Below are 20,727 nucleotides of genomic sequence, written 5' to 3'. Positions count from 1 at the left end.
GAATAATCAGAATAACTTGTTTTCCCTGGCATCGTGATGATGGGCATTGCAGCTGGGGCCTGGGGTCTACCCATCAGACCCACCGTGCCAGACCAAGGACTAGAACCACCTCTAGACCCCAGGAGGGTGTGCCTGTTCTGATGTGTCATGGGTAGGACAGTCCCTGTGGCCCATAGCAGCATCCTAGGCTCTGTCTCAGGAGCATAAAACAGCCACCTGACACACTGTCAGGCGCTTATGGCTCAGCCAGGGCCAAGCCATCAGCGTCTGGTGGACTGGAGCCAGGGGACAAGCGGGCTCTCCATTCTCTGCTGGGCTTTGCCCTCCCCCAGCAAATAACCTCCCCTGGTGGTTGAGGCCTGACCACCCTTCATAGCCTGGCCTGCAGCCTGGCCTCCACCTGGGCCTGGGGTTAGCTTTTCCCCTGCAGTGGGGAGCAGAGGTGGGCATCAGGCTGTGTCTCAGGCAGCAACAAGCTGAAGCTGATACCTCTTTCTCTTTTTTTAAAAAAATAGATTTTATTTATTTATTTATTTATTTTTGGCTGTGTTGGGTCTTCGTTGCTGCACACGGGCTTTCTCTAGTTGCGGCGAGCGGGGGCTGCTCTTTGTTGTGGTGCGCGGGCTTCTCACTGCAGTGGCTTCTCTTGTTGCGGAGCACTGGCTCTAGGCGCGTGGGCTTCAGTAGTTGTGGCTCGCAGGCTCAGTAGTTGTGGCTCACGAGCTCTAGAGCTCAGGCTCAGTAGTTATGGCTCATGGGCTTAGTTGCTACGCAACATGTGGGATCTTCCCGGACCAGGGCTTGGACCAATGTCCCCTGCATTGGCAGGCGGATTCTTTTTTTTTTTTTTTTTTTTAAATATTTATTTATTTATTTATTTGGCTGCGTCGGGTCTTAGTTGTGGCATACGGGATCTTTTAGTTGCGGCATGTGGGATTCAGTTCCCTGACCAGGGATGGAACCCAGGCCCCCTGCATTGGAAGGGCGGAGTCGTAGCCACTGGACCACCAGGGAAGTCCCGGCAGGCGGATTCTTAACCACTGCACCACCGGGGAAGCCCAATACCTCTTTCTTTTGATGTTGACTTTTTTTTTCCATCACGGTCCTGACATTCAGCTTGGCAAATTGCAATTAGTGATCCGTCCGCTTCCTGATCTGAGTTCCCATGCCAACCGATGCGGGCACACACAATGGCAAGGGCCCAGCCCCCAGCCACAGGGATATGGGGCAGGGGGCTGGGGTAAAGACTTGAGCTGTTCTGACCCAGGGAGCTATAAGAGTCCTGGCCCCAAGTGGCAATAGGGGAGGTGGGGAAGGTAGCAGGCCCAGGGCAGGAGTTGGACCCAGACTCAATCTCCCGGATCCCATGGCTCCTGGGGTACCCCTCCAGAGGTTGGGGACTGGCTTCACCCCACCCTTACCTGGCCTCACGGGATGTGCTTAACCTGTGAGCATATTTCAGTCTGTGTGGTAATTCTCCTATGAGCCCTCCCGGGGAAGGCTTTGTTCTGTGTCTGGTGGGAAGGGGAAGTTGAGATGCCTTTCAGATGCATTAGGGCAGGGGCTTTGGTCACAGCAGAAAGTGCTTTTGGCAGTGTGGAGAGTGTCTTTCTGGCCGGCAGGCCCTGGCAGGCGCTGGTGTGATTTTGCTCACCTGATTTGGCACTGCCTAAAGTGGGATCACAGGTTAGAACCCAGGCCAGCCCTCTCCCCAGACACCATCCCTGTTCATGAGCGCGGGCTGAGAATACAGGACCTGTGACCACCTGTCCATCCTGTCCCCTCACAAAGATCCCTGTGCAGCACCCTTGACCCTCCAGTTCCCGTGTGTTCTTCTCAGACCCTACAAGGTGGCCCCAAATTATCCCCACTTTCTGGAGGAGGATAGTGAGACCCAGATAGGTTAAAACGAGCTCAGCGTGGCACCAGTGCAAGGGAGACCTGCTCAGGCTGGTGGCTCGGGTGAAGGGCTCATGGGGCTTGCCAAGCCCCCAGAAAGGTGCGGGATAGTCTGAACTGGACCTGTGGGTAGACAGTTCATGCGGGGCATCTAGTGATGAGCCTCTGTTTACTAGGGTACTAGAAAGGCGGTGGCCGTCTGAGCAGGAAGCTCTCCATGTCCACTGTTTAAATGAGGCCCAGAGGGGCAGGGGCCTGCCCGAGGTTACACAGCGACTTGGTGGTGGCAGCAGCTCTCATGTTCCCTCCCCTTGCGCAGGTGCCACCCAGCCTTGGGGCAGAAGGCTCTGAGATCCAGCAGATACCAGGCTCACTCATGTCTCCTCCTCCCTGGTATCCTGAGTCCCCATGTTCAGAGCAGCAGCATCAAGGGCTGGCTCTTCACGGTGAAAAATAGTCTCCCTGCAGGCTTCTTGGAGCCGCTGGACTCCCTCAGTGCATTTAAACTATAATCTGCTCCCCTCCCTGGCTGTCCAACAGTACGTGAGGAGAGCCTGGGCCACCGGGTCCAGACTTCAAAGGGAATCAGAGGCACGCTCTGGTTCCCAGCCTCTGTTTCTCTTCTAGTGAAAATTGGGTTCTGAAGGGGCGGCTGCTGCGGGTCACCCCTAGGTGGCCGGGGCGGGGCTGTTCCAGCCCCAGGCGGGTCCTCCTGACACTCCTCTCCTCTCTGCACACAGGATGCAGCACTGGGCCCGGCGCCTGGAGCAGGAGATCGATGGTGTGATGCGGATCTTTGGGGGTGTGCAGCAGCTCCGTGAGGTAAGCCTGGTGCCACTGGCTTTCCCTTTAGGGACCCTCTTCCAGCTGGAAGTGGGGGAAGGGCTTCAGCAATAAGGAGTGAGGAAGGCTTGGTGCAGTTGAGGACCCAGCGTGATGGGACACTGTGGACTCATGGGGGCAGGTGGGGAAACAGCTAGAGAAACAGTGACTCCTTCGGGTCTTGGCCTGCTCTTCCCCAGGTCACAACGTTGAAGTGGTACTTAGTCGGCTCTGATGGGTAGGTGTCGGGCTTTTCAGGAGGGTGAGATCTGTTTTTGAGGCAGCATACGGGGTGGGAGTCCAGGTCCTGGAGGGTCCCGTGGGTGTAGTTGTGCACGGAAGCCAGAGAGACTGTCCTCGCAATGAGTGGGGTGGCCAGGCCGAACAGCCCCAGAGAGCAGTCAGTGCTGCCTGCTCAAGGAGCTGCAGCACGAGACAAGAGGCAAGCGAGTGCTTGGTGAGATGAGGTATTGGGGGTGGGAGGGGTGATTGATTAGGCACGAGCGACCACATTCATCCTGGGAGATTATGTTAATATTTGAAATAGTGATGTGAAGAGCAGGCCATCCGTCACCCCCAGAAGGCTGCAAAATGTGTCGCTGTCGGGCCCAGGCTCCTGAGCTGTCGCTCTTTACGTGGAAACGCAGAGGCTTGGAGAGCTGAGCTCTTGGAGTGCTTGGGGTGGGGCTCCCAGGTACGTGCTGGACTTTAAGGAGCTCTTACTGGCGGCTTGGGCCAGAAAGTGCAACCTGAACTGTACAGGGGGTTAACGGGGATCTCGTACTGCTGGTGGGCTTGGGAACAGCAGAGTAAGTGGAGTTATTATTGGGGGTCCAGGCCCCCGGCTTGGCGATTAGATACTCCACTGTGTTCCTGTGTCCCTCTTGGTCAGGGCCAGGTCAGCAGAGGTACGTCTGTGGGGCAGCTGCTATGAGGTGGTGTCCTCGGGACTTTCCCCATGCTTAGCTTGTAGCAGGTACCCAGGAAATGGGGGTGGCAGTGAATGTGTTGACATTGGCTGTGGATGTAGGACCTCTGGCACAGGATGGGGCTGATCAGGGGTGGCTAACGTGGTGGTAACATAGTTAGGAGGGGGAGTCCAGGTGGGGGTCTGCACCATCAACTTGCCGGGGTTCCTTCCGCCCAACCCCAGTGGCCCAGCCTCTCTGAATCTCCCTTCCCTGGTTACTGGGCTTGAATTGCAGTAACCCGCATCGTACTCTCTTCCTGTGAACTTTCAATGACTCAGCCACACTCGGAGGCCAGCAGAGCTTTCCAGAGAAGGCACTGTAGGAAAAGCTGTTCCGGAACAGAAGTCAATTTATGCTCAGGAATAGCACCCAGCACTTACTAGGTTCTAAGTGGGCACTGCCAAGTGCAGCTGTGTAGGTTAATGAAGAAATGAGAGTTCCCTGGAATGTGTGTAATGTGCCTCTCCAAGCTTCATATTGGGACATAAGATGTACCCCACATAAGGAGTTAACCATGCACTTCCAGTCAAGAATCTTCCATACTTTCAATCCTCAGCTTAAGGATACTGCTTATTTTATAGTCGTGGGCAACTCAGACCCTAAAAGTTTGCCAGTGGGAAAATAACGTACACATTTCATGCCTGAGACTCAGGTCTGTCTGAACCATAGCTTCCTGGGTGGTGCAGACCAGAGATGGAATCCAGCTCAGCATACCCACTGTGTGCTCCTGGGCAAGTCCTAGACCTGCTCTGATCCTCATTCTTGGTCCATGGCGTGGCCGGGAGGTCTGACTGGAGGATGAGGCGGTGAGAATGGCAGGGGACAGGCTGACACAGATACACTTCTAGAAATCAAACTTGAATTTCCCTCATTGATCATTTTCATTCCCAGGATATGTTGTTCCCTTCCTTTCTGATGGGAGTTGAGTGATTCCAGACACTTTCATCAATGAGCACATCTTTCCCCGCCCCCACCTTCCCAGTGGTTACCAAAGTCACGCAGCCAGGTACGGCAGAACGGGGGCTTGAACACAGGGCTCCTGACTCCTGTCCCAGGGTGTTGCTTCTCCTCTAGCTAGGCCTTCCCTCTTGGGGTGGGCAGGATGAGCCTGGGAAAGAGGGGAGCTGGGCCAGGTTTGGTGTGGCTATAGTCAGGGAGAGAAGTGCTGACCTGGCGTTCCGGGCTCCTTCTGGCATCCCTCTGCCTATTGACAGCTGCCAGCTCTCCAGTGGCTCTCTGTCCTGCTCCAGTTTTTCTCACCTGCTTCCTTAGCCTCTTGTTTCCCACTGACAGCTCTGGGGCTGCTTCTTGGCACAGGACACCCCTGTGAGGTGGGCAGCCGGGGAGCAGGTGAAGAGTTCTAGAGGAAAAGGGCAACCCTGTGAGAGCAGGAGGGAGCCAACCGGCCCCTCTTCCCCAAAACCCCTGGCACCCCTGACTAAGCCACCAGGGCTCTCCTTCAAGTGCATATGAGAGGGCCCATGTGGCCAGTCCATGCCCTGAGAGCCAGACTCTGAGAGTCAGGAGGATGCTTGCATCGAAGACCTGACCCAGCTGCGATGCTCCGTGGACCCTGGTACCACCTCTGCCAAGCTTATGGCCTCAGTCCCCATTGGGGCCGCCCCTCTCCATGCTTCCTCGAGGTGCCCCCAAACACCTTGCCACTGGGGTGATCCTTGGCTTTCTTCCCCAACATGGTTGCCCTCTCCACCGGCCCCAGTCCTAGAGGCAGCCCGACCCCCAGAAGCTGGGTGCCATAGAGCTGCAAGAGTTCAGAAACTGCAGACGGTGGCATTTAGGAGCATTTTCCTTGTCTTGGCACTTTCCTCCTCCCGACCTCACCACAACCCCATGGGGGCGTGGTTGGGTGCAGACTGTGGCCCATTTACAGGCTGGGCACCATGGCACACCTTGGTGGAGTGTGGGGGCTGTCTGCAAAGACCCTGTCACATTTCCTCATCTAACCCCAGAGCGCCCACTGTGGCCTGGTGCTCCTGAGCTGTGCCCCACCGGGTAATCCCAGCCCCACCTCCCCGCCAGCCCTGGCTTACTCCTGCCGTGAACAGGCCACAGAAGTGTGGGCCCTACTGCAGTCTGCCCCCTCCAGGGCCCCTAGAAGCTGAGCAAGGTCTCCTGAGCCCCTTTCCTACCCTCCTCCATCAGCACCATATTGTCATCCTTTGGGGGGATAGCAGAGAGCATATGCTTGGGCTCTGAGCTCATTCACATAATGAGGCTGATCAGGATGAATAATTCATCAGGTGCCTGGGGGTGCACGGGGGACCATGTGGAGACGGCCTGTCTCCCCACTCTGAAGCCCAGGTCACTCTGATGGGTACAGCCAGGGACCTATCCCCTTCTGACTGGGTGTCCAGGGTAGAAAGGGAACAACTCTGGGGACCTTGTGGGAAAGCAAAGCAAGACAGATTATAGTCAGACAGGAGGAAGAACCAGTGGCTCATCAGGTGCACCAGCCCTGGGACGGATTCCTGATTCGGGTGAGACACCTTCCGTGGAGGGTCTCTACAGAAGGAAATGAGAAGATCCTCTGTCTGGGGTGGGGGTCGGGGGTGAGGAAAGTCTGTCTGGCTAGAGCTGGTATGGGAGCGGAGACCTGGGATAGTCATGTCTGTGGACTACAGGCCATCCTCTGGGGAAGCTCAATCCAAGTCTGGACCTGTGGGAGCATTTCTCAGTCCACATCAACCCCCACACGTGTCTCAGGGCAGAAGTGGCTCAGAGCCCTGCCTACGTCCCTGGCTGCTTCCGCCCCCATGACGGCCTTAGCCCGGCTGTATGCTGCTAGTCACTCGTGGGGAAACTGAGGTGTGGTTGACTGTCTTTACCCGCCAGTCCCATCCTGGAGCCCTGACTTGCTAGCCCTGGGTAGTGGTGGGGTTGGTGAGAAATATCAAGGCAGAGGTGCAGGCCTGGTGCGGCCCCTCCCCTGGACTGCTGAGCTGCATCCACAGAGAGCAAGACCCCAGGGCTCAGAGATCCCTGACCCCAAGTCTCCTGCTCCCCTCCCCACGGCTGTGCTTCTCTGGACAGTCATGGTGAATCAGACAAATGCTGTTCATGTGTCCCCACTTCTGTGGGTAGCCAGAAATGGGATTTCTGAACCAGTGACGGCACCATAGTCCTAGCCCATCTTGTCTGCCCCTGGCCATCCCCACACCGAGTCTGCTCAGTGCTCCCTGGGAATGTGTAATTAATATCTGCAGAGTGCCACATCTGGAGCTGGCTCCAGGCAAGGACCAAAGTCTGGCCGCATTGAGGACCCCTTTCCTGAAGGGCTCAGGGAGGCAGGAACAGGGCCCTCTGCAGGTGCCCTTGAAACAGGCTTCTCCCAGGACTTCCCTGGTGATGCAGTGGATAAGACTCCACGCTCCCCCTGCAGGGGGCCCAGGTTCGATCCCTGGTAAGGGAACTAGATCCCACATGCATGCCACAACTAAGGAGCTTGCCTGCCGTAACTAAGACCCGGTGCAACCAAATAAATAAAAAAATACAGGCTTCTCCCTGTTCCTCCACTCCCACCCCCCGCTGGTACCGCCAATTCCTGAAACACATGCGCCATCACACACTGGCTCAGGGGGTGCTGGCCGAGGCTGTGTTTGGCACCCCTTTGGGGTAAGGGGTCCTCTCTGGGCATCTCAGGTGGGATCAGCAATGTCCAGGAGTGCCAGGGAAGCTCAGAACGCTAGAGGGGCGGCAGAAGAGGATGAAGGAAGCTGGGGTGGGGGAAGGTGCCAGGGAACAGAAGCAGCCCTGAGAGGACCAGAATGGGGAGTTCAAGTGGTTGTGACCCCCAGACCTACAGTTGGTCCTTCTATCAAAGCACTGTGGTTCACATGTGCCCCAAGAGGCGGTCCATTTTGGCCAGGTGGACCCGCACTCACACAGGACATGCACGGTTGTCCCAGCTAATGTGCTCAGTCCAGAGAGCGGTGGTGAGGGAGACCCACCCAGGCCCATCACACTCCCTCCCCAGGGTTACTGTAGCCTCCGAACCATCATCCTAGGGGCTCTGCTCCTTGTGCAGCACCCCCCCTCCTCCAGCCACCTCCCGCTGAGGCCCAGCGGCACCCTGCTCTCTCCTAGTGTAGATGATTGGGGTGTGGGGTGCGTGAAGGGGGGTGGGTGGGCGGGGCGCGGGTGTGAAGTATGCCGCTGGGTAGGGATTGCTGCCGCTCGCCTCTCTAAAAACCCACATATATTATTCTTTAATGGAAAGTTAATTGTCTTATTATTCCCTCCATATGGTCCTCTTGCTCAGCACCCAGCAGGGATGCATGGGACTGAGGGGGGGCTCCTGGGAGGGCGTCTGAAACATGGTGAGGCTGCCACGTGAGCATAATTGGATATACTGAGGCAGAGCCATTGGAGCCTGGTGGAAGCCCTTCCTGGACCCCCTCTTTGTCCCCCTAGCCCAGCCTGCTCCTCACCTCTTTCCTTCCCACGTCCTGCCCTGGGGGTGGCCTCTTCTGGCACCACCTCCCCACTGTGAGTTCTGGGAATGCTCTCTCCCGAGCCCTGTGCGGGGAGATGGAGGGTGGTTGTTGCCCTCCTGCTTGCCCCTCCCTGCACATACTCCGTTGTTGCCTGAAGCAGAAAATTCCATTTTTGAGAAGCTTTTCAAAAGCCAATTTGTCTGTGGCAGGAGCTCCTGCCTGACGGCCAGCTGACTGGCTTTGGTCTCCTGCACCTCTTCTACATGTACCCCACCAGAGAGGGGGCACGGGGAGGTCAATGTTGGGAGGAGGGCTGCCCCAAGACACCTGGCCCAGGGGCCCTGGCTCATGTTGGCCATGCCTTCCATGGGCACCAGCTGCCTGGAGCCACCCCCAAGCTGATGGCTCCTCTGGGGCTGCTAAGCTGAGCCAGTAGTTGTGCCCTTCTCAGCCCCTGCCCCTCCCAAGGCCTCTCCTCCTCCTCCCCAGAGTGTGAGGGTGTGAGGTCAGAAGAGCCTCACAGCAGGTGGGGGATACAGTGACAGGAAGGTCCCCAGAGGGGCATGCCTGGGTGGTCGCATCTCTGGCTAACTCAGAACCCCTTGCTCCTGGAGTCTTGCAGGGGAAGACAGGGGCAGGGAGCCCTGCTAGGAGGCTTCAGGGTTCTGGGACAGCCTCAGCAAAGAGCTGTTGCCCAGGTTCCTGTGGAGGTTGTGGGTGTGGAGGGAACAGGTCTATGGGAGAGGCATCTCTGCGTGGGATCAGCAGACCCATGCCTGGTGATACAGGCACGGGAGAAGGGCCAGCAGCTTCTGTCTTGTGCCAAGAGGTCACCGTGGGGCCACATCTGAGGTTAGCTCCCAGAGGACAGAGAATGGCTCAGGGCAGGAGAGAAGAGCTGTGTCTTCTGAGCTGCTACAGCTGGTAGGTGGCAGAACTAGAATTTGAACCTGGAGCCTGTGCCGTGGGCCACACTGAACGGTGGGTGGTGGAGGAAAGACTGAAGTGGGGAGCAATGGCAGAGCTGGGCCTCCCTGTACTGTGGGACCTGGCACATGCTGTCCTGCCTCTCTGAGCCTTGGTCCCCCCATCTGTGACATGGGGATCCGAGCCCCTGTCCTCAAGGGAGCAGGGGCAAGGAAGGGCTGCAGACAGAGCCCTGCAAATGTGGGGGTGCTTTTGTGACCCCCTCCACTATCAGTTGCCTGCCCTTCCAGGAGTTAGTTATAGTTTTAGACAGTTCAGGTGCCCAAAGTGTCACCTTTGCTTGTTGAAGCCCAGGAATTTGGAAATTGGTTTCCTCTTCCCTGCCCTCTTAGTCCTGTTTAGGCTGCTATAACAGAATACCGTAAACTGGGTGACTTATAAACAACAGAAACTTCTCATGTTTCTAGAGGCTGGGAAGTTCAAGATCCAGGCATCAACAGATTTGGTGTTTGGTGAAAGCCCACTTGCTGGCAGCTGTCTTCTCACTGTGTCCACTCGTGGTGGAAGGGGTGAAGGATCTCTCTGGGGTCTCCTTCATAAGACACTAATCCCATTCACAAGGGCTCTACCCTTATGACCTAATCACCTTCCAAGGGGCCCACCTCTAAATACTATCACAATGGGGATTGGGTTTCAACATATGAATTTGGGGGGGAGACACAAACATTCAATCTGTAGTACCTTCTGACCATGACATCTTTGGGGGACCTTACTGGGAGAGGCACAAAGGCCACCAGAGCTTGAAGAAACAGGGCCTATGGGCCACGAAAGGGAACCAGCTGCAGAGGCATCCCCTGGGGAGGAAGCGGGTGGAGGTGAAGGGAAGGGCATCTCTGCCCCTCAATCCTTCCATCTTGGGAATCTGGGCTGTTTGTCCAACTTTCCTAAGGCAAGGCCCACCTCCCATGGCAAGAGTTCTGATAAACACCTTGGCTCTCTTCTGGGGTCCCCAGGGAGGCTGAGCTTGCAGTAGAACAGCTGGGGGTCAGCTCCGATGGGGACCAAGTGCTTGCAGATTGTTGAGGAGAGGCCAGAGTATGCTTCCTTCTCCCCTGGCCTCTGCATCCACCTCTGGAGAGTGATGGAGCTGCATGTCCAGAGCCGGAGGCTCAACTGGATAATCAAGGGTGGGAGATGGGGGATGGAGTAGAGGACCGAATGGGTTTCCATGCTGGGCCCCCGGGGATGGCTGACCCCATCTGCATTCCTCCGCCCTCCTACACCCCCATCCATGGCTGGATCAGTGGCAGCCACGGGGACACTTGCCTGAGATCTGTGGAGCCCCAAGCATTTGGCAGAGGCAGAGAAGTAATTGGTTCTGACAAACCACAGCCGGCCCCAGGGGCAACATGAGCAGCATTTACCATGACCAGGCAGGAGATGGAGGCTCAGCCTGGCCTCCCTCCACCTTCTCTGAGCATGGCTCCCCTCTCCTTGTGAGTGGAGATCTGGTGTTTGGAGAAGGTTACAGAGCCCCAAACTCCCCATCTTTCCTATACCTCTCTCTCAGTGCTGGGAGCTGGCTGGCTGGAGGTGGGGGGTAGGGGGGACAAGGACAGGGGGTAGATCCTGGGCAGACTTGTCAGGCCCCCTCCCCATCCATCCTTGGGTTCCCATGAATCAGGGAACCAAGTGACTGACCCTAGGACTTTTTCGCCCTAGCCTCAGGATGCAGAGTCAGGGGCTGGGCCCCCACCTGAGAGGATGTGCAGTCTGGGTGGAGGAACGGGCTGTGCACACACACAGGGTGCACATATACATACATGCCTGCAGTGTACAAACATACATATATGTGGACCACAAGGTTTGGCATGGAGTAGGTGCTCAGCTAGTAACTCTTCAGTGGATGGATTAGCAAAGGGGCAGGCATCTGAGGACTGAGAAGGGAGGAACTGAGGGTCTAAACCATCCCACAGAACAGTGGGAACCATCCAGACCACCTAGGGGAACTGAGGCCCAGTGCATCAAAAAGGTAGAGCTTCGGTGCCAGATGCCCTGAGAGAGGTAAACTTGCATAGGGTCTGCCAGGCTTGGCCCACGTAGAGGGTCTCTGACTGCTCTTTGTGAGGGAATGGAGGGTGCGGGGGCTGGGGGGGAGGGCCCAGAAGAAGAGCTGGCTGCACAGTGTGCTGGCACTCAGATGTCAGGCTGGGGTGAGGGAGGCTGGGCTGTTCCCGGAGTGACTCAAAGGCCTGGCCAAGGTGTGTGGCCTGGGCAGGAGGAGCCTTTAGGCCTCCAGCCATCCATGTGTCCTCCCCGCCCCCCCACTAGCCTTCTCAGCTTCTTCCTCCTACTCCACTTGCCTCTCTCCTCACTCATCCCCCTTCCCTCCAGGCCTCTCCCCAGTTTTAAACCCAGCCCACAGCTCCCTCCCCATGGAAACCCTCCAGATCAGTGCTGAGGCCAGTGGTGTCCCATGCTCCCCTCTCCCTTCTGCTTTTGCATCCTTCGGGTACACATAGGAGGCAGGAGATGCCAGGGACCTCTGGTGGGCCCAGTTCAGTCTTCCCATCATATGGGGTAGGGAGACCATGACCAGAAGGGCAGGCTCATGCCGGGGCCTCGCAGGAGTCCACCTGAACACAGGCAGTCAGACCTAGAAGGCAACTAGCCCCTGGTGATTATTGGTCCCATGACTCACTGGGAGACACAGTCTCTGACCTGCAGAGGCTGTGTGAGGTGGGATGTGGCTGGTCAGGTGTGGAAGAGAGACGAGAGAAGTGTGATGCTGCGTGTGGGAATGTATGTGCACATGTAGACGAGAACACGTGAACCTGTGTGTGTGCATGTGCTGCCAGCGGGAGCGGGAGCAGGTGAGGTTTGTGTGTCTGTGGAAGGGAGTGGCTGTGCCTGCATGAAATGCTGCATGTAGGGGCATGACCAGGCACGCATGTTTATGTGTGTGTGTGAGAACGTGTGATCCCACATGAGTGTGTGCTTTGTGGGATGTGTGACCAGGCAGGCATGTACGTGTGTGTGTATGTGGTGAGTGCAGAGTTCTGCATGCTCTGTGTGCAGGTGTGAGCAGGCACACTTACAGGCCAGGGTGGGACTGCGAGGAGGCAGGTGCTGCAAGCTCTGTCACCCGAGCAGGCGAGAACTATTTAACCGATTAATTAGTGAAGCCGAGAAATCTCAGTTGTGGGTGAGGAGTTCACACACACACACACACACACACACACACACACACGCCATGTCCCCATGCACAGTGCACATTCCCCCAAGTCGCTCTGCCTGACACTGTGCTCAGCAGCCCTGCAGGGGGGCAAGGTGCCAGTCGCTTGTGGATCTGTGTCCTCACACCCCTGTGCATCCGTGCCCTGGGCTGCTGGACCAAGCGACCCCTATGGAGAGCACAGCTTTGTGCAAGCCGTCCGTCCTCAGTGCCCCCAGTCAGTGGTGAGGCCGCCCAGACTTTGCCCCGTTTCACAGATGAGAGAGCTGTGGCTGGTAAGGGGCACTGGGCAGGAGCCTCATTTCCAGGTTCTGGGCCTCCTGGTAAGGGGGAGCAACCCTTTCTGCCCTGGGCTGGGGTCCACTGAAGTGCTACCTTCATCGGGTTAGGGGGAAGAGTATGGGTGCCTGTAGGCTTAGAGCTGAGCTGGAGTCCACGGGGAGCTTCCTACAGCTCAGGACAGGCCACTCCTACCTGCAACCCCCAGGTGCCTTGTCAGCAGCCAGCTTCCTCCACATGCCCTGCAGGCAAGCACAGGGGCCTCATCCCTCCCACCCCACAGCCTGCTGACTGCCTTCTCTCTCCTGTCCCTAGAAAGGGAGAGCCCTATGCTCCCCAGCTCCCCCAGCCCCGTGTGCCTCCCCATCAGCATGACTGTAGCTGCCTCTTTTCTGAATCTTCCATTTGAGCGCAGCTCCTGGGGCACCGATGGGGTTTGTTGGGTTTTTTTTTTTTTTTTTTTTATTTTTTAAAAATTAATTAATTTATTTTTGGCTGCATTGGGTCTTCGTTGCTGCACACGGGCTTTCTCTAGTTGCGGCGAGCGGGGGACACTCTTCGTTGCGGTGAGCAGGTTTCTCATTGTAGTGGCTTCTCTTGTTGCGGAGCATGGGCTCTAGGTGCACGGGCTTCAGCTGTCGGGCTTGGTCCTGAGGCCCAGAGTCTCACTTGATGCTGACTCTTGGCAGGCAGGCCTGCCACCCCCTCCTGCTGCCCCTCGCAGACCCCAGGGGCCTACTGCTGTTTGCCTTGTCGTGCAGGAGACCTGGAAGCCGGGTCAAGTAGCGGCCAGTTGCCTCCTGATCAGGTATTGACAGAGGAGCCTTCCTTATGCTCCATTACAGACATGGAATAAATTGGTGTGCCGTGAATTTATTCTTAAAGGGACTTTCACACTGGGGAAAACTTTTTATAAGAACATTTATATAAAAAGCAATTACCGTGCCAATAATTTTTATGTATTTTCCCCCTTCCCTCGCCGCCTTTGTGTTTGAACGTGACCGCCTCCCGGGCAGCTGCAGCCTGGCTCCCCGGCCTCCTGGCTATAGCCTACCGCCTGCTGGAGCGCCTCCTCCTCCCGGAAGGCTGCGGATGCAGGTCCGGCCCGGCACGGGTGCGGGCTCTGGGAGCACGGCTGGGTGGAGTTATGTTCAGAACTCAGGTGCTTTCGAAATTTTCTCCCTCTTGCATCTCTGTCCTGAGGTTGCTCTGTTTCCAGGGCTGGCATGGCCCTTCCAGGCCCCTCTTGGCAGCAGCCAAGCACTTCAAGGCACCTACTTCCCGGCAGCCTCAGGGCCCTGTTCCATGAGGGAGGAAGTGGTGGTGTGGGAGCAGGTATTTTCCCTCCCAAGGAGCCACTAACGGGCACCCTGCTTCCGCAGCCATTATTGCTCTCACACTCGATGCATTATGTAAATTGTCTCCGTTGCTAAGTGGTGGAGGAGCTGCTCAGGGAGAACGGAGGTCTGGAGCCTTCTGGGGAAAGGCAGGAGACTGGCCCTGAAAACTCACTGATCCGTGTCAGGGAGGGTCTGGCAGCCTCCCAGCTTAGACTAGGCCCCCTGGGGCTTGCACTGTCTCCGCCCCAGAGCACAGCTTGGTGAGGGTGGTGGCTGCACCCCACGGCAGACTGGAGGCCGGGTGGGCTCCCTCATTGGACAGGGACGTCAGATTGGACCTTTGCCTCCCTCCTCAGATGGGCTCCCGGGGTAGGACACGTGCCCCTCTGCTGCCCAGGGAGGCGTGCTTCTCCCACCTTCACGAGTTTCAGCAGCAGCATATTTGCCCACAGAGCCTCCTCAGAAACCCTTGGCAGAGCTGGAAATGTTGTGTCGATCTGTGGGACTGGGTGACCCACTCCTCGCCTCCTGGAGACCCTGGGGCTCCTTCTGCAGTGAGCGCCCAGTGAACTCGGGATACAAAAGGGTGAATTTTGGAGCAGCACCACACGCTAGGGCGCCAGCAAATTCTTGGGTCCCCAAGGGTCTGAGATCTCAGTGAGGAATATAGGGGCATGAAGGTTCCTGGGCCTGGGCAAGGCCTCAGTGATGGACAGGGCTCTCCCGGGTACTCACCTGGCTTTCCACCTTCCCTTTTGAGACACAAGATCTGTTGCGGGCCCCAGCCCACCAAGAGAGCCAAACACTCTGGGCTTCTTCCAGACTGAGCTGGACTCTCATCTGAGCTTGTACTTTGCATGAGGCTGGTGGGTGCAGACTTCACACTTGTCATCCCCCTCCCTGGGACTGAGGGGCCCCTGGGGCAGGATGTTTGTTCAGTGCAAGGGGGCCACTGGAAGGAATCACAGATTTGTGTGTTTCCTGGAAAATTTGGGATTCCAGGGAGGGTGTGAGGTTGGCAAAGACATTGGTAGCCCACCCAGCCCACTTCTCAGGTAGTACTTTCTCTCTCCACCCCTCCCCAGGCATGGCTGTCTGTGGCTCTGGATGAGACGGACCACATGACCCCGGCATAGGCTTCAGCAGAGGTTGATGCAAAGGGAGTGAGTGCTTCCATGGCCTCACAGATGTTGCGGAAGACTCTGAGCTTCCTCCTCCCTACCCAGCACGGTCCCTCACTGTCCCCAGGATGATTGGCATTCTCTCCCAGACCCCTGTGGTTTGCTGGCCCTCAACTTGCTTTCTGATTGCCACCAACTTTGGGGAAATGGAGGAGTGGGGGCGAGGGGTCATCAATGCCAAATTGGAGTTTTAGTCTAAGGACCCTGGTTTGTGTACTCCGCTGATGAGGGAATTGAAACACTGAACTGTCTTCATTGGTGGTAAGAGTTAACAGAGGTGATGACAGTGCTGTCAACAGAGCATAATGTCAGCTGCTGCCCTTTGGGGGTCCCTGTCTACAGGCCAGAGGCTGGAGTCAAAGCAGTCAGTCTCCTGTCCCTGACTCCTCTCTCTCCATTATTTTCCCCTCTCTCTCCCTGCCTCCCATCCTTCTCCCCCTCACCAATTCTTTTCTTCCTTTCTTATGTTTTTTTTTCCTTTTTCTTACATTTCTAGATGGATTTTTAAAGTCAGGGTTTGTAAATCAGCATCACACTCATGCATAGTGAAAAGTCATAGTTTTATCAGGCGTGTTGTGTTAGGAGCACAGCAGCCCCCTCCTCTCCACCTCCAACTCCCCAGAGGCTGTCACTTTCTAATCTCAGAGCTCCATACCTCTAAATGACATACTTATGTCGCTACTTCATGATTGTTCAGTTTTAGGCATTATCCATGGACATCCACTGGGGAGTGGAGGACATAGCTCTCCTCCACCACCACCCACCCCCCCAGTGTCATATTGTGATATGGCAGGTCAGGACTCAGTGTTAACATTGTCCTGATGGGGCAAATGCTGTTCAGAACTGTGTGACTCGTAATGCACACTTTGGGGTACAATTTTTACATTTTTTTCCTGCAGGTGACAACTGTCTGGTATTTGTTTGTTTGCTTAGTTTTCTGTGAACCTTTACTAATTCTGCCCCAAACTCCCTGCCCTTCTATCTGACCTCTTCTCATACATGCACTTGTATCTGGGGTTCTGGGTCACTGTCCAGAGAAGTCTTGTCTGGAGCCTCCTGACTTGTGCCTGTGAACAGAGCCTTCGGCTCGGACATGTGCCAGGGATTTCCTTCGCCTCTCTTCTGAGTTGGAGTCCCTCTTTCTGCATACTGTAGACTCCTCTTCCTTGGTTTCTGATTTTCTCCCTTGGTGCGTAGAGAACATTTTCAATTAGCATCATGAGCAAAGGTACATGGGAGCCAGACTTCTGGACTTTCATGTCTCAGAAAGCCCGCCCTCTCCCCCACACCTGGCAGAGATTTTAGGTGAGTGTGGAAGTCCAGGGTGGAAACCATTTGCCTCAGAATTTCTAAGGCAGCACTCCATTCCTTCCAGCTTCCTGAGTTGCTATGCAAAGGTCCAGTATGGTTCGGATTCCCTATCCATTGTGTGACCTGATTTTTATCTCTAGAAACTTGCAAATTTTTTCCCTGTGCCAAGTGTTCAGAAATTCTACCCTGATATACCTCGGTGGGGTTTATTATCATTCCTTACCATTTAGTGGACATTTTCAAACTAGATTCTTGTGTCCTTCAGTTCTGGGAGGTTTTCCTGAATGATTTCTTTGACTATTTCCTCCCTTCCCTTTTCTCTGTTCTCTTTCTAGAACCTTTAACTCAGATCCTTTTCTTTTTTTCTGTTTCCTCTCCAATTTTCCATCAGTGTGTCTTTTTATCAGATTTCTCAATTTTATCTTCCAACCTTTCTGTAATGTTTTACATTTTATTACCATAGTTTTAATTTTCAGGATCTCTTCTTAGTCCTTTTAAAAAATAATATCTTGCTCATATTTCATTGATGCCATTGATTCTGTCAGCTCTGTGAGGATGATAGCTTAAAAAAACTTTTTATCTTGAAATAACTTTAGATTTACAGAGAGGTTGCCAAAATAGTACAGAAATTCCCTAACCCTTCACCCAGTTTCCTTTAAAGTTATCATCTTGCATAACCACAGTACAAATATCAATGAAGAAATTAACATTGGTACATTAATACTAACCAAAGTGAAAACTGGATTTGGATTTCACCAGTTTTTGCACTAGCCTCCTTTTTCTATACCATGATCCAATCCAGAATCCCACATTGCTTTTAGTTGTCATGTGTCCTTAATCTCCTCCAATCCCTGGCAGTTTCTATGTCTGTCCTTGTCTTTCATGACCTCGATACTTTTTAAAAGTCCTGGTCAGTTATTTTGTTTACTGTCCCTCAATTTGTGTTTGTCTAATGTTTTCCTATGATTTGACTGAGGTTATGCATTTTTAGGAAGTACACCATAGAAAATAATGTGTCCTTCTCAGTGCATCATATCAGGGAGAACATAATGTCAGTATATCTTATTATTGGTGATGTTAACTTTGATCATTTGGTTAAGCTGGTATCTGCTTGGTTTTCCTCTTCCCTTTGTAATCAGTACATTTCTTGGGGGAAACTTTGAGACTATGCAAATATCCCATTTCTCTCAAACCTTTGCCCATTAATTTTAGCATCCACTGGTAGATCGTGCCTGCAGCAATTATTACTGCAGTGTTCTCATGGTACTTTTCTATTTCTCTCATTCCTTCTACATTTATTAATTGGCATTCTTCTGTAAGGAAGAACTGTCCCTTCTCGCCTGTTTATTTATTTATTTGATTATTTATTTATGTCAGTTTGGACTCATGAATACTTATTCTATGGGTAGTAATTCAATATTATAATTTTCTTGCCCAAATTATTCTAGCTTTGGCATTGGGAGCTCTTCCAGGTTGGCTCCTGTGCCCTTTTGACATGCCCCTGTCCTTATTTGATCACTTCCTTACTTTTTGTTACCACAAGATCTTCAGCTCATCTTGTATTTTCCCTGGAATCAGCCACTTCTCAAGGAGTTCTGGTTCCATTTATTGGTGAATGGCATTTAGAAATCAAGATCTGGGTGCTGAGTGTGCTCATTGCTAGTGGGATGTCACTGCTTCTAGACTCTCTCACAAGAACTAGGAAATATGTATATGTATAGCCCATGTATACACACATATCTATAATTACATCTTTATCTGCCTATCTGTATATACATTTACAACAGTGAGTCTATACTGAAACCTCGGACTCTACTCCAGCACAAAAGGGTTCATTGATGTCTTCCTCCATTCCTTTCTGGTGACTACTTTCTCCAACAGTGAGAAATCCAGTTCTCATTATCTGCAGTATATTTATTTCTTCAACCCTTGTATACACAATTTATAGCATTTTTTTTTACACTTCCATCTCCCCATGTAGCCCAGGTTCCTTCAGGTTTTTGTTTGTTTCTTTTGGTCTCTGACTTCTTTGTGCCTGTCTCCCCCCAGTATCTGGGCTTCCAAATGGTCTGCTCATATTTAAGCAGACAGAGAAGATAACGTGATAGGAGCTGAGGAGTGGGATTAACAACACTCTGGACCTCAAGTCAAAATGCCACCAAAGTGCAGAGCACGGAGGTGGAGGTGGAACTCTAGGCATGGTGGGGGGAACCTTGGGGTTCATTGTGGGTACTCTGGCCATATTGCCCTCCTCGGCTGCAGGTTCCCCAGAGAAGTTTCTCTCAGTATCCTATTTGGGATTTCAGGGCTTAGTCTTTGGAGTTCCCCAACATTTTTTTAGTATCTTTATTGAAGTATAATTGCTTTACAATGTTGTGTTAGTTTCTGCTGTACAACAAAGTGAATCAGCTATATGTATACATATATCCCCATATCCTCTCCCTTTTGAGCCTCCCTCCCACCTTCCCTATCCCATCCCTCTAGATGGTCACAAAGCATCAAGCTGATCTCCCTGTGCTATGCAGCAGCTTCCCACTAGCCATCCATTTCACATTTGGTAGTGTATATATGTCAATGCTACTCTCTCACTTCATCCCAGCTTCCCCTTCCCCACCGCCCCCCGCCATGTCCTCAAGTCCATTGTCTACGTCTGCGTCTTATTCCTGACCTGCCACTAGGTTCATCAGTACCGTTTTTTTAGATTCCATACGTGTACGTTAGCATAACGGTATTTGTTTTTCTCTTTCTGACTTACTTCACTCTGTATGACAGACTCTAGGTCCATCCAACTTATTACAAATAAGGAGTTCCCCAACATTAACCTACTGCCGGCAGAGGTAAGCCTTCCACAGCCTGCTGAGTCAGTCACACATGGTCCATCTGCTTCTAGCTTCCAAAATGTTCCTGGTGCCCCCTCCACATATTCTTTGACCCATGGGTTTTTACCGTTTTGAATAGCCCTTTAGTGTTGTTTCAGGGAGTTTTGAGAAAGAATGAAAGTTTAATGCACCTGGCACCACTGCTTTCACTCCCTTGTAGCAACTGAGCCCTTACTATTTGTTTGCCAAAATACATGTAGGGCCCCAGCCAGCGAATAGATGAACAGGAGGTTCTCTGGCTGAGGGAGGTGGCAAGCCAGGGCTGGCCTCCTGACCTCCCTCTCACTACCTGTGACCCTCCACACAAGCCCGGGGCCCCCTGCCTACTGCCTAGGGCTCCAGAGAACACAGTTTGAGAACTGCTGCCCTGTGCCTGGGAGTGTGTCAAGCCCAGGGCTTGGTTTGGGGTTAGCAGCAGGGAGCCTCTGGGAACAGAGGAGGGGGATTAGGGAGGAGGGGGATTAGAGAGGCAGGGGACTCAACCAGCCTCACAAGGAACTTGAGTAGCCTGGTTCTCTCCCTGTAATCAGGTGCCCCTCATCCTGAGCCTCAGTTCCCCCATCTGTGTGGTAGGAAGCCCCAGCTGGGCTGGCTGACACAGTCAGCAGTGGGGAAGAGCTTGGCTGATAAAGTTCTGACTTGGTTGACAGCATGCCAGCCATTCCCTGGGTGGCCCCCCAACAGCACCGTCTTTGCACTCAGATGGGGTTACCTAGGCGGTAGGTACCAGCAAGTGGGGTTACCTAGGCCACCCATGACCAGGGCAGAGTAGTACCCTGAATCTGGCTGGTGGCTGAGGGCACATCCCTTAGGGGTAGCTCCCAAAGACACAGCCCAGCCTGTTCTGAGTGAGTCAGGGTTCTCTCTTCAGCTCAGTCCCAGGTCTCTGAGCCTCCCCAGGGCCATGCTCTTGCCCTAATTGTTACATCTGCCTGGGGTGCCTTCCTCAGTCCTTACTTCAACCCACTGAAATTGAGCTCCTTCTCCCAAGGCTGGGGGAATGGGCCCCTGGCAGGGTTTGGGAGCAATCATACCAAAAGAAACCCCTCACAAATCAGGTAACCTGGGCCTCAGTTTCCTCATCTGTGGAAGAGGGAGAGTTGTCTCTGCCTTCAGGGTCACGCTGAGATAAAAAAGGATGTGAAGTAGCTGCAGGTAACAAAACCAAGCCCCTTGTATGTTGAGGCAGCAACACAGGGACATGGAGCTGCAGGAGCAAGAGGCTGCACTGGGGCTGGAGGCCAGGGACTAGACTGGGGGCCAAAGGTTGGAGCAGGAGGCAAGGACTGGACCAGAGTACCAGGGGTCAAGGGAGGGACTGGGGGGCCAGGAAAGGCTGGGCAGTGCAGTGCCTTCTAGAAGTGGGCCCACAGGCTATTTTTGAAAAGCTCTGAGGAAGGGTATAGAGTAATTTTTTGCAGGCAGCCAC

The 20,727-nt window shown here is 53.9% G+C and overlaps 1 protein-coding gene across 2 annotated transcripts in view; it reads left to right on the top strand.

Annotated features, from left to right (window-relative positions):
* CACNA2D2 (calcium voltage-gated channel auxiliary subunit alpha2delta 2) overlaps positions 1-20,727 on the top strand; it is a 138,991-nt gene that overhangs the window by 23,098 nt on the left and 95,166 nt on the right. For both annotated transcript variants that reach the window (XM_036870796.1, XM_036870795.1), the window contains exon 2: positions 2,640-2,721. In XM_036870796.1, coding sequence (XP_036726691.1) covers positions 2,640-2,721 — 82 coding nt within the window. The remainder of the gene's footprint in view (positions 1-2,639; positions 2,722-20,727) is intronic.

The sequence above is a fragment of the Balaenoptera musculus genome, chromosome 11 (genome assembly GCF_009873245.2).
Source record: "Balaenoptera musculus isolate JJ_BM4_2016_0621 chromosome 11, mBalMus1.pri.v3, whole genome shotgun sequence".
In the NCBI taxonomy this organism is placed as follows: domain Eukaryota; kingdom Metazoa; phylum Chordata; class Mammalia; order Artiodactyla; family Balaenopteridae; genus Balaenoptera; species Balaenoptera musculus.
The sequence above is the reverse complement of the archived record's forward strand: the minus strand, read 5'-3'. Positions and strand labels throughout refer to the sequence as shown.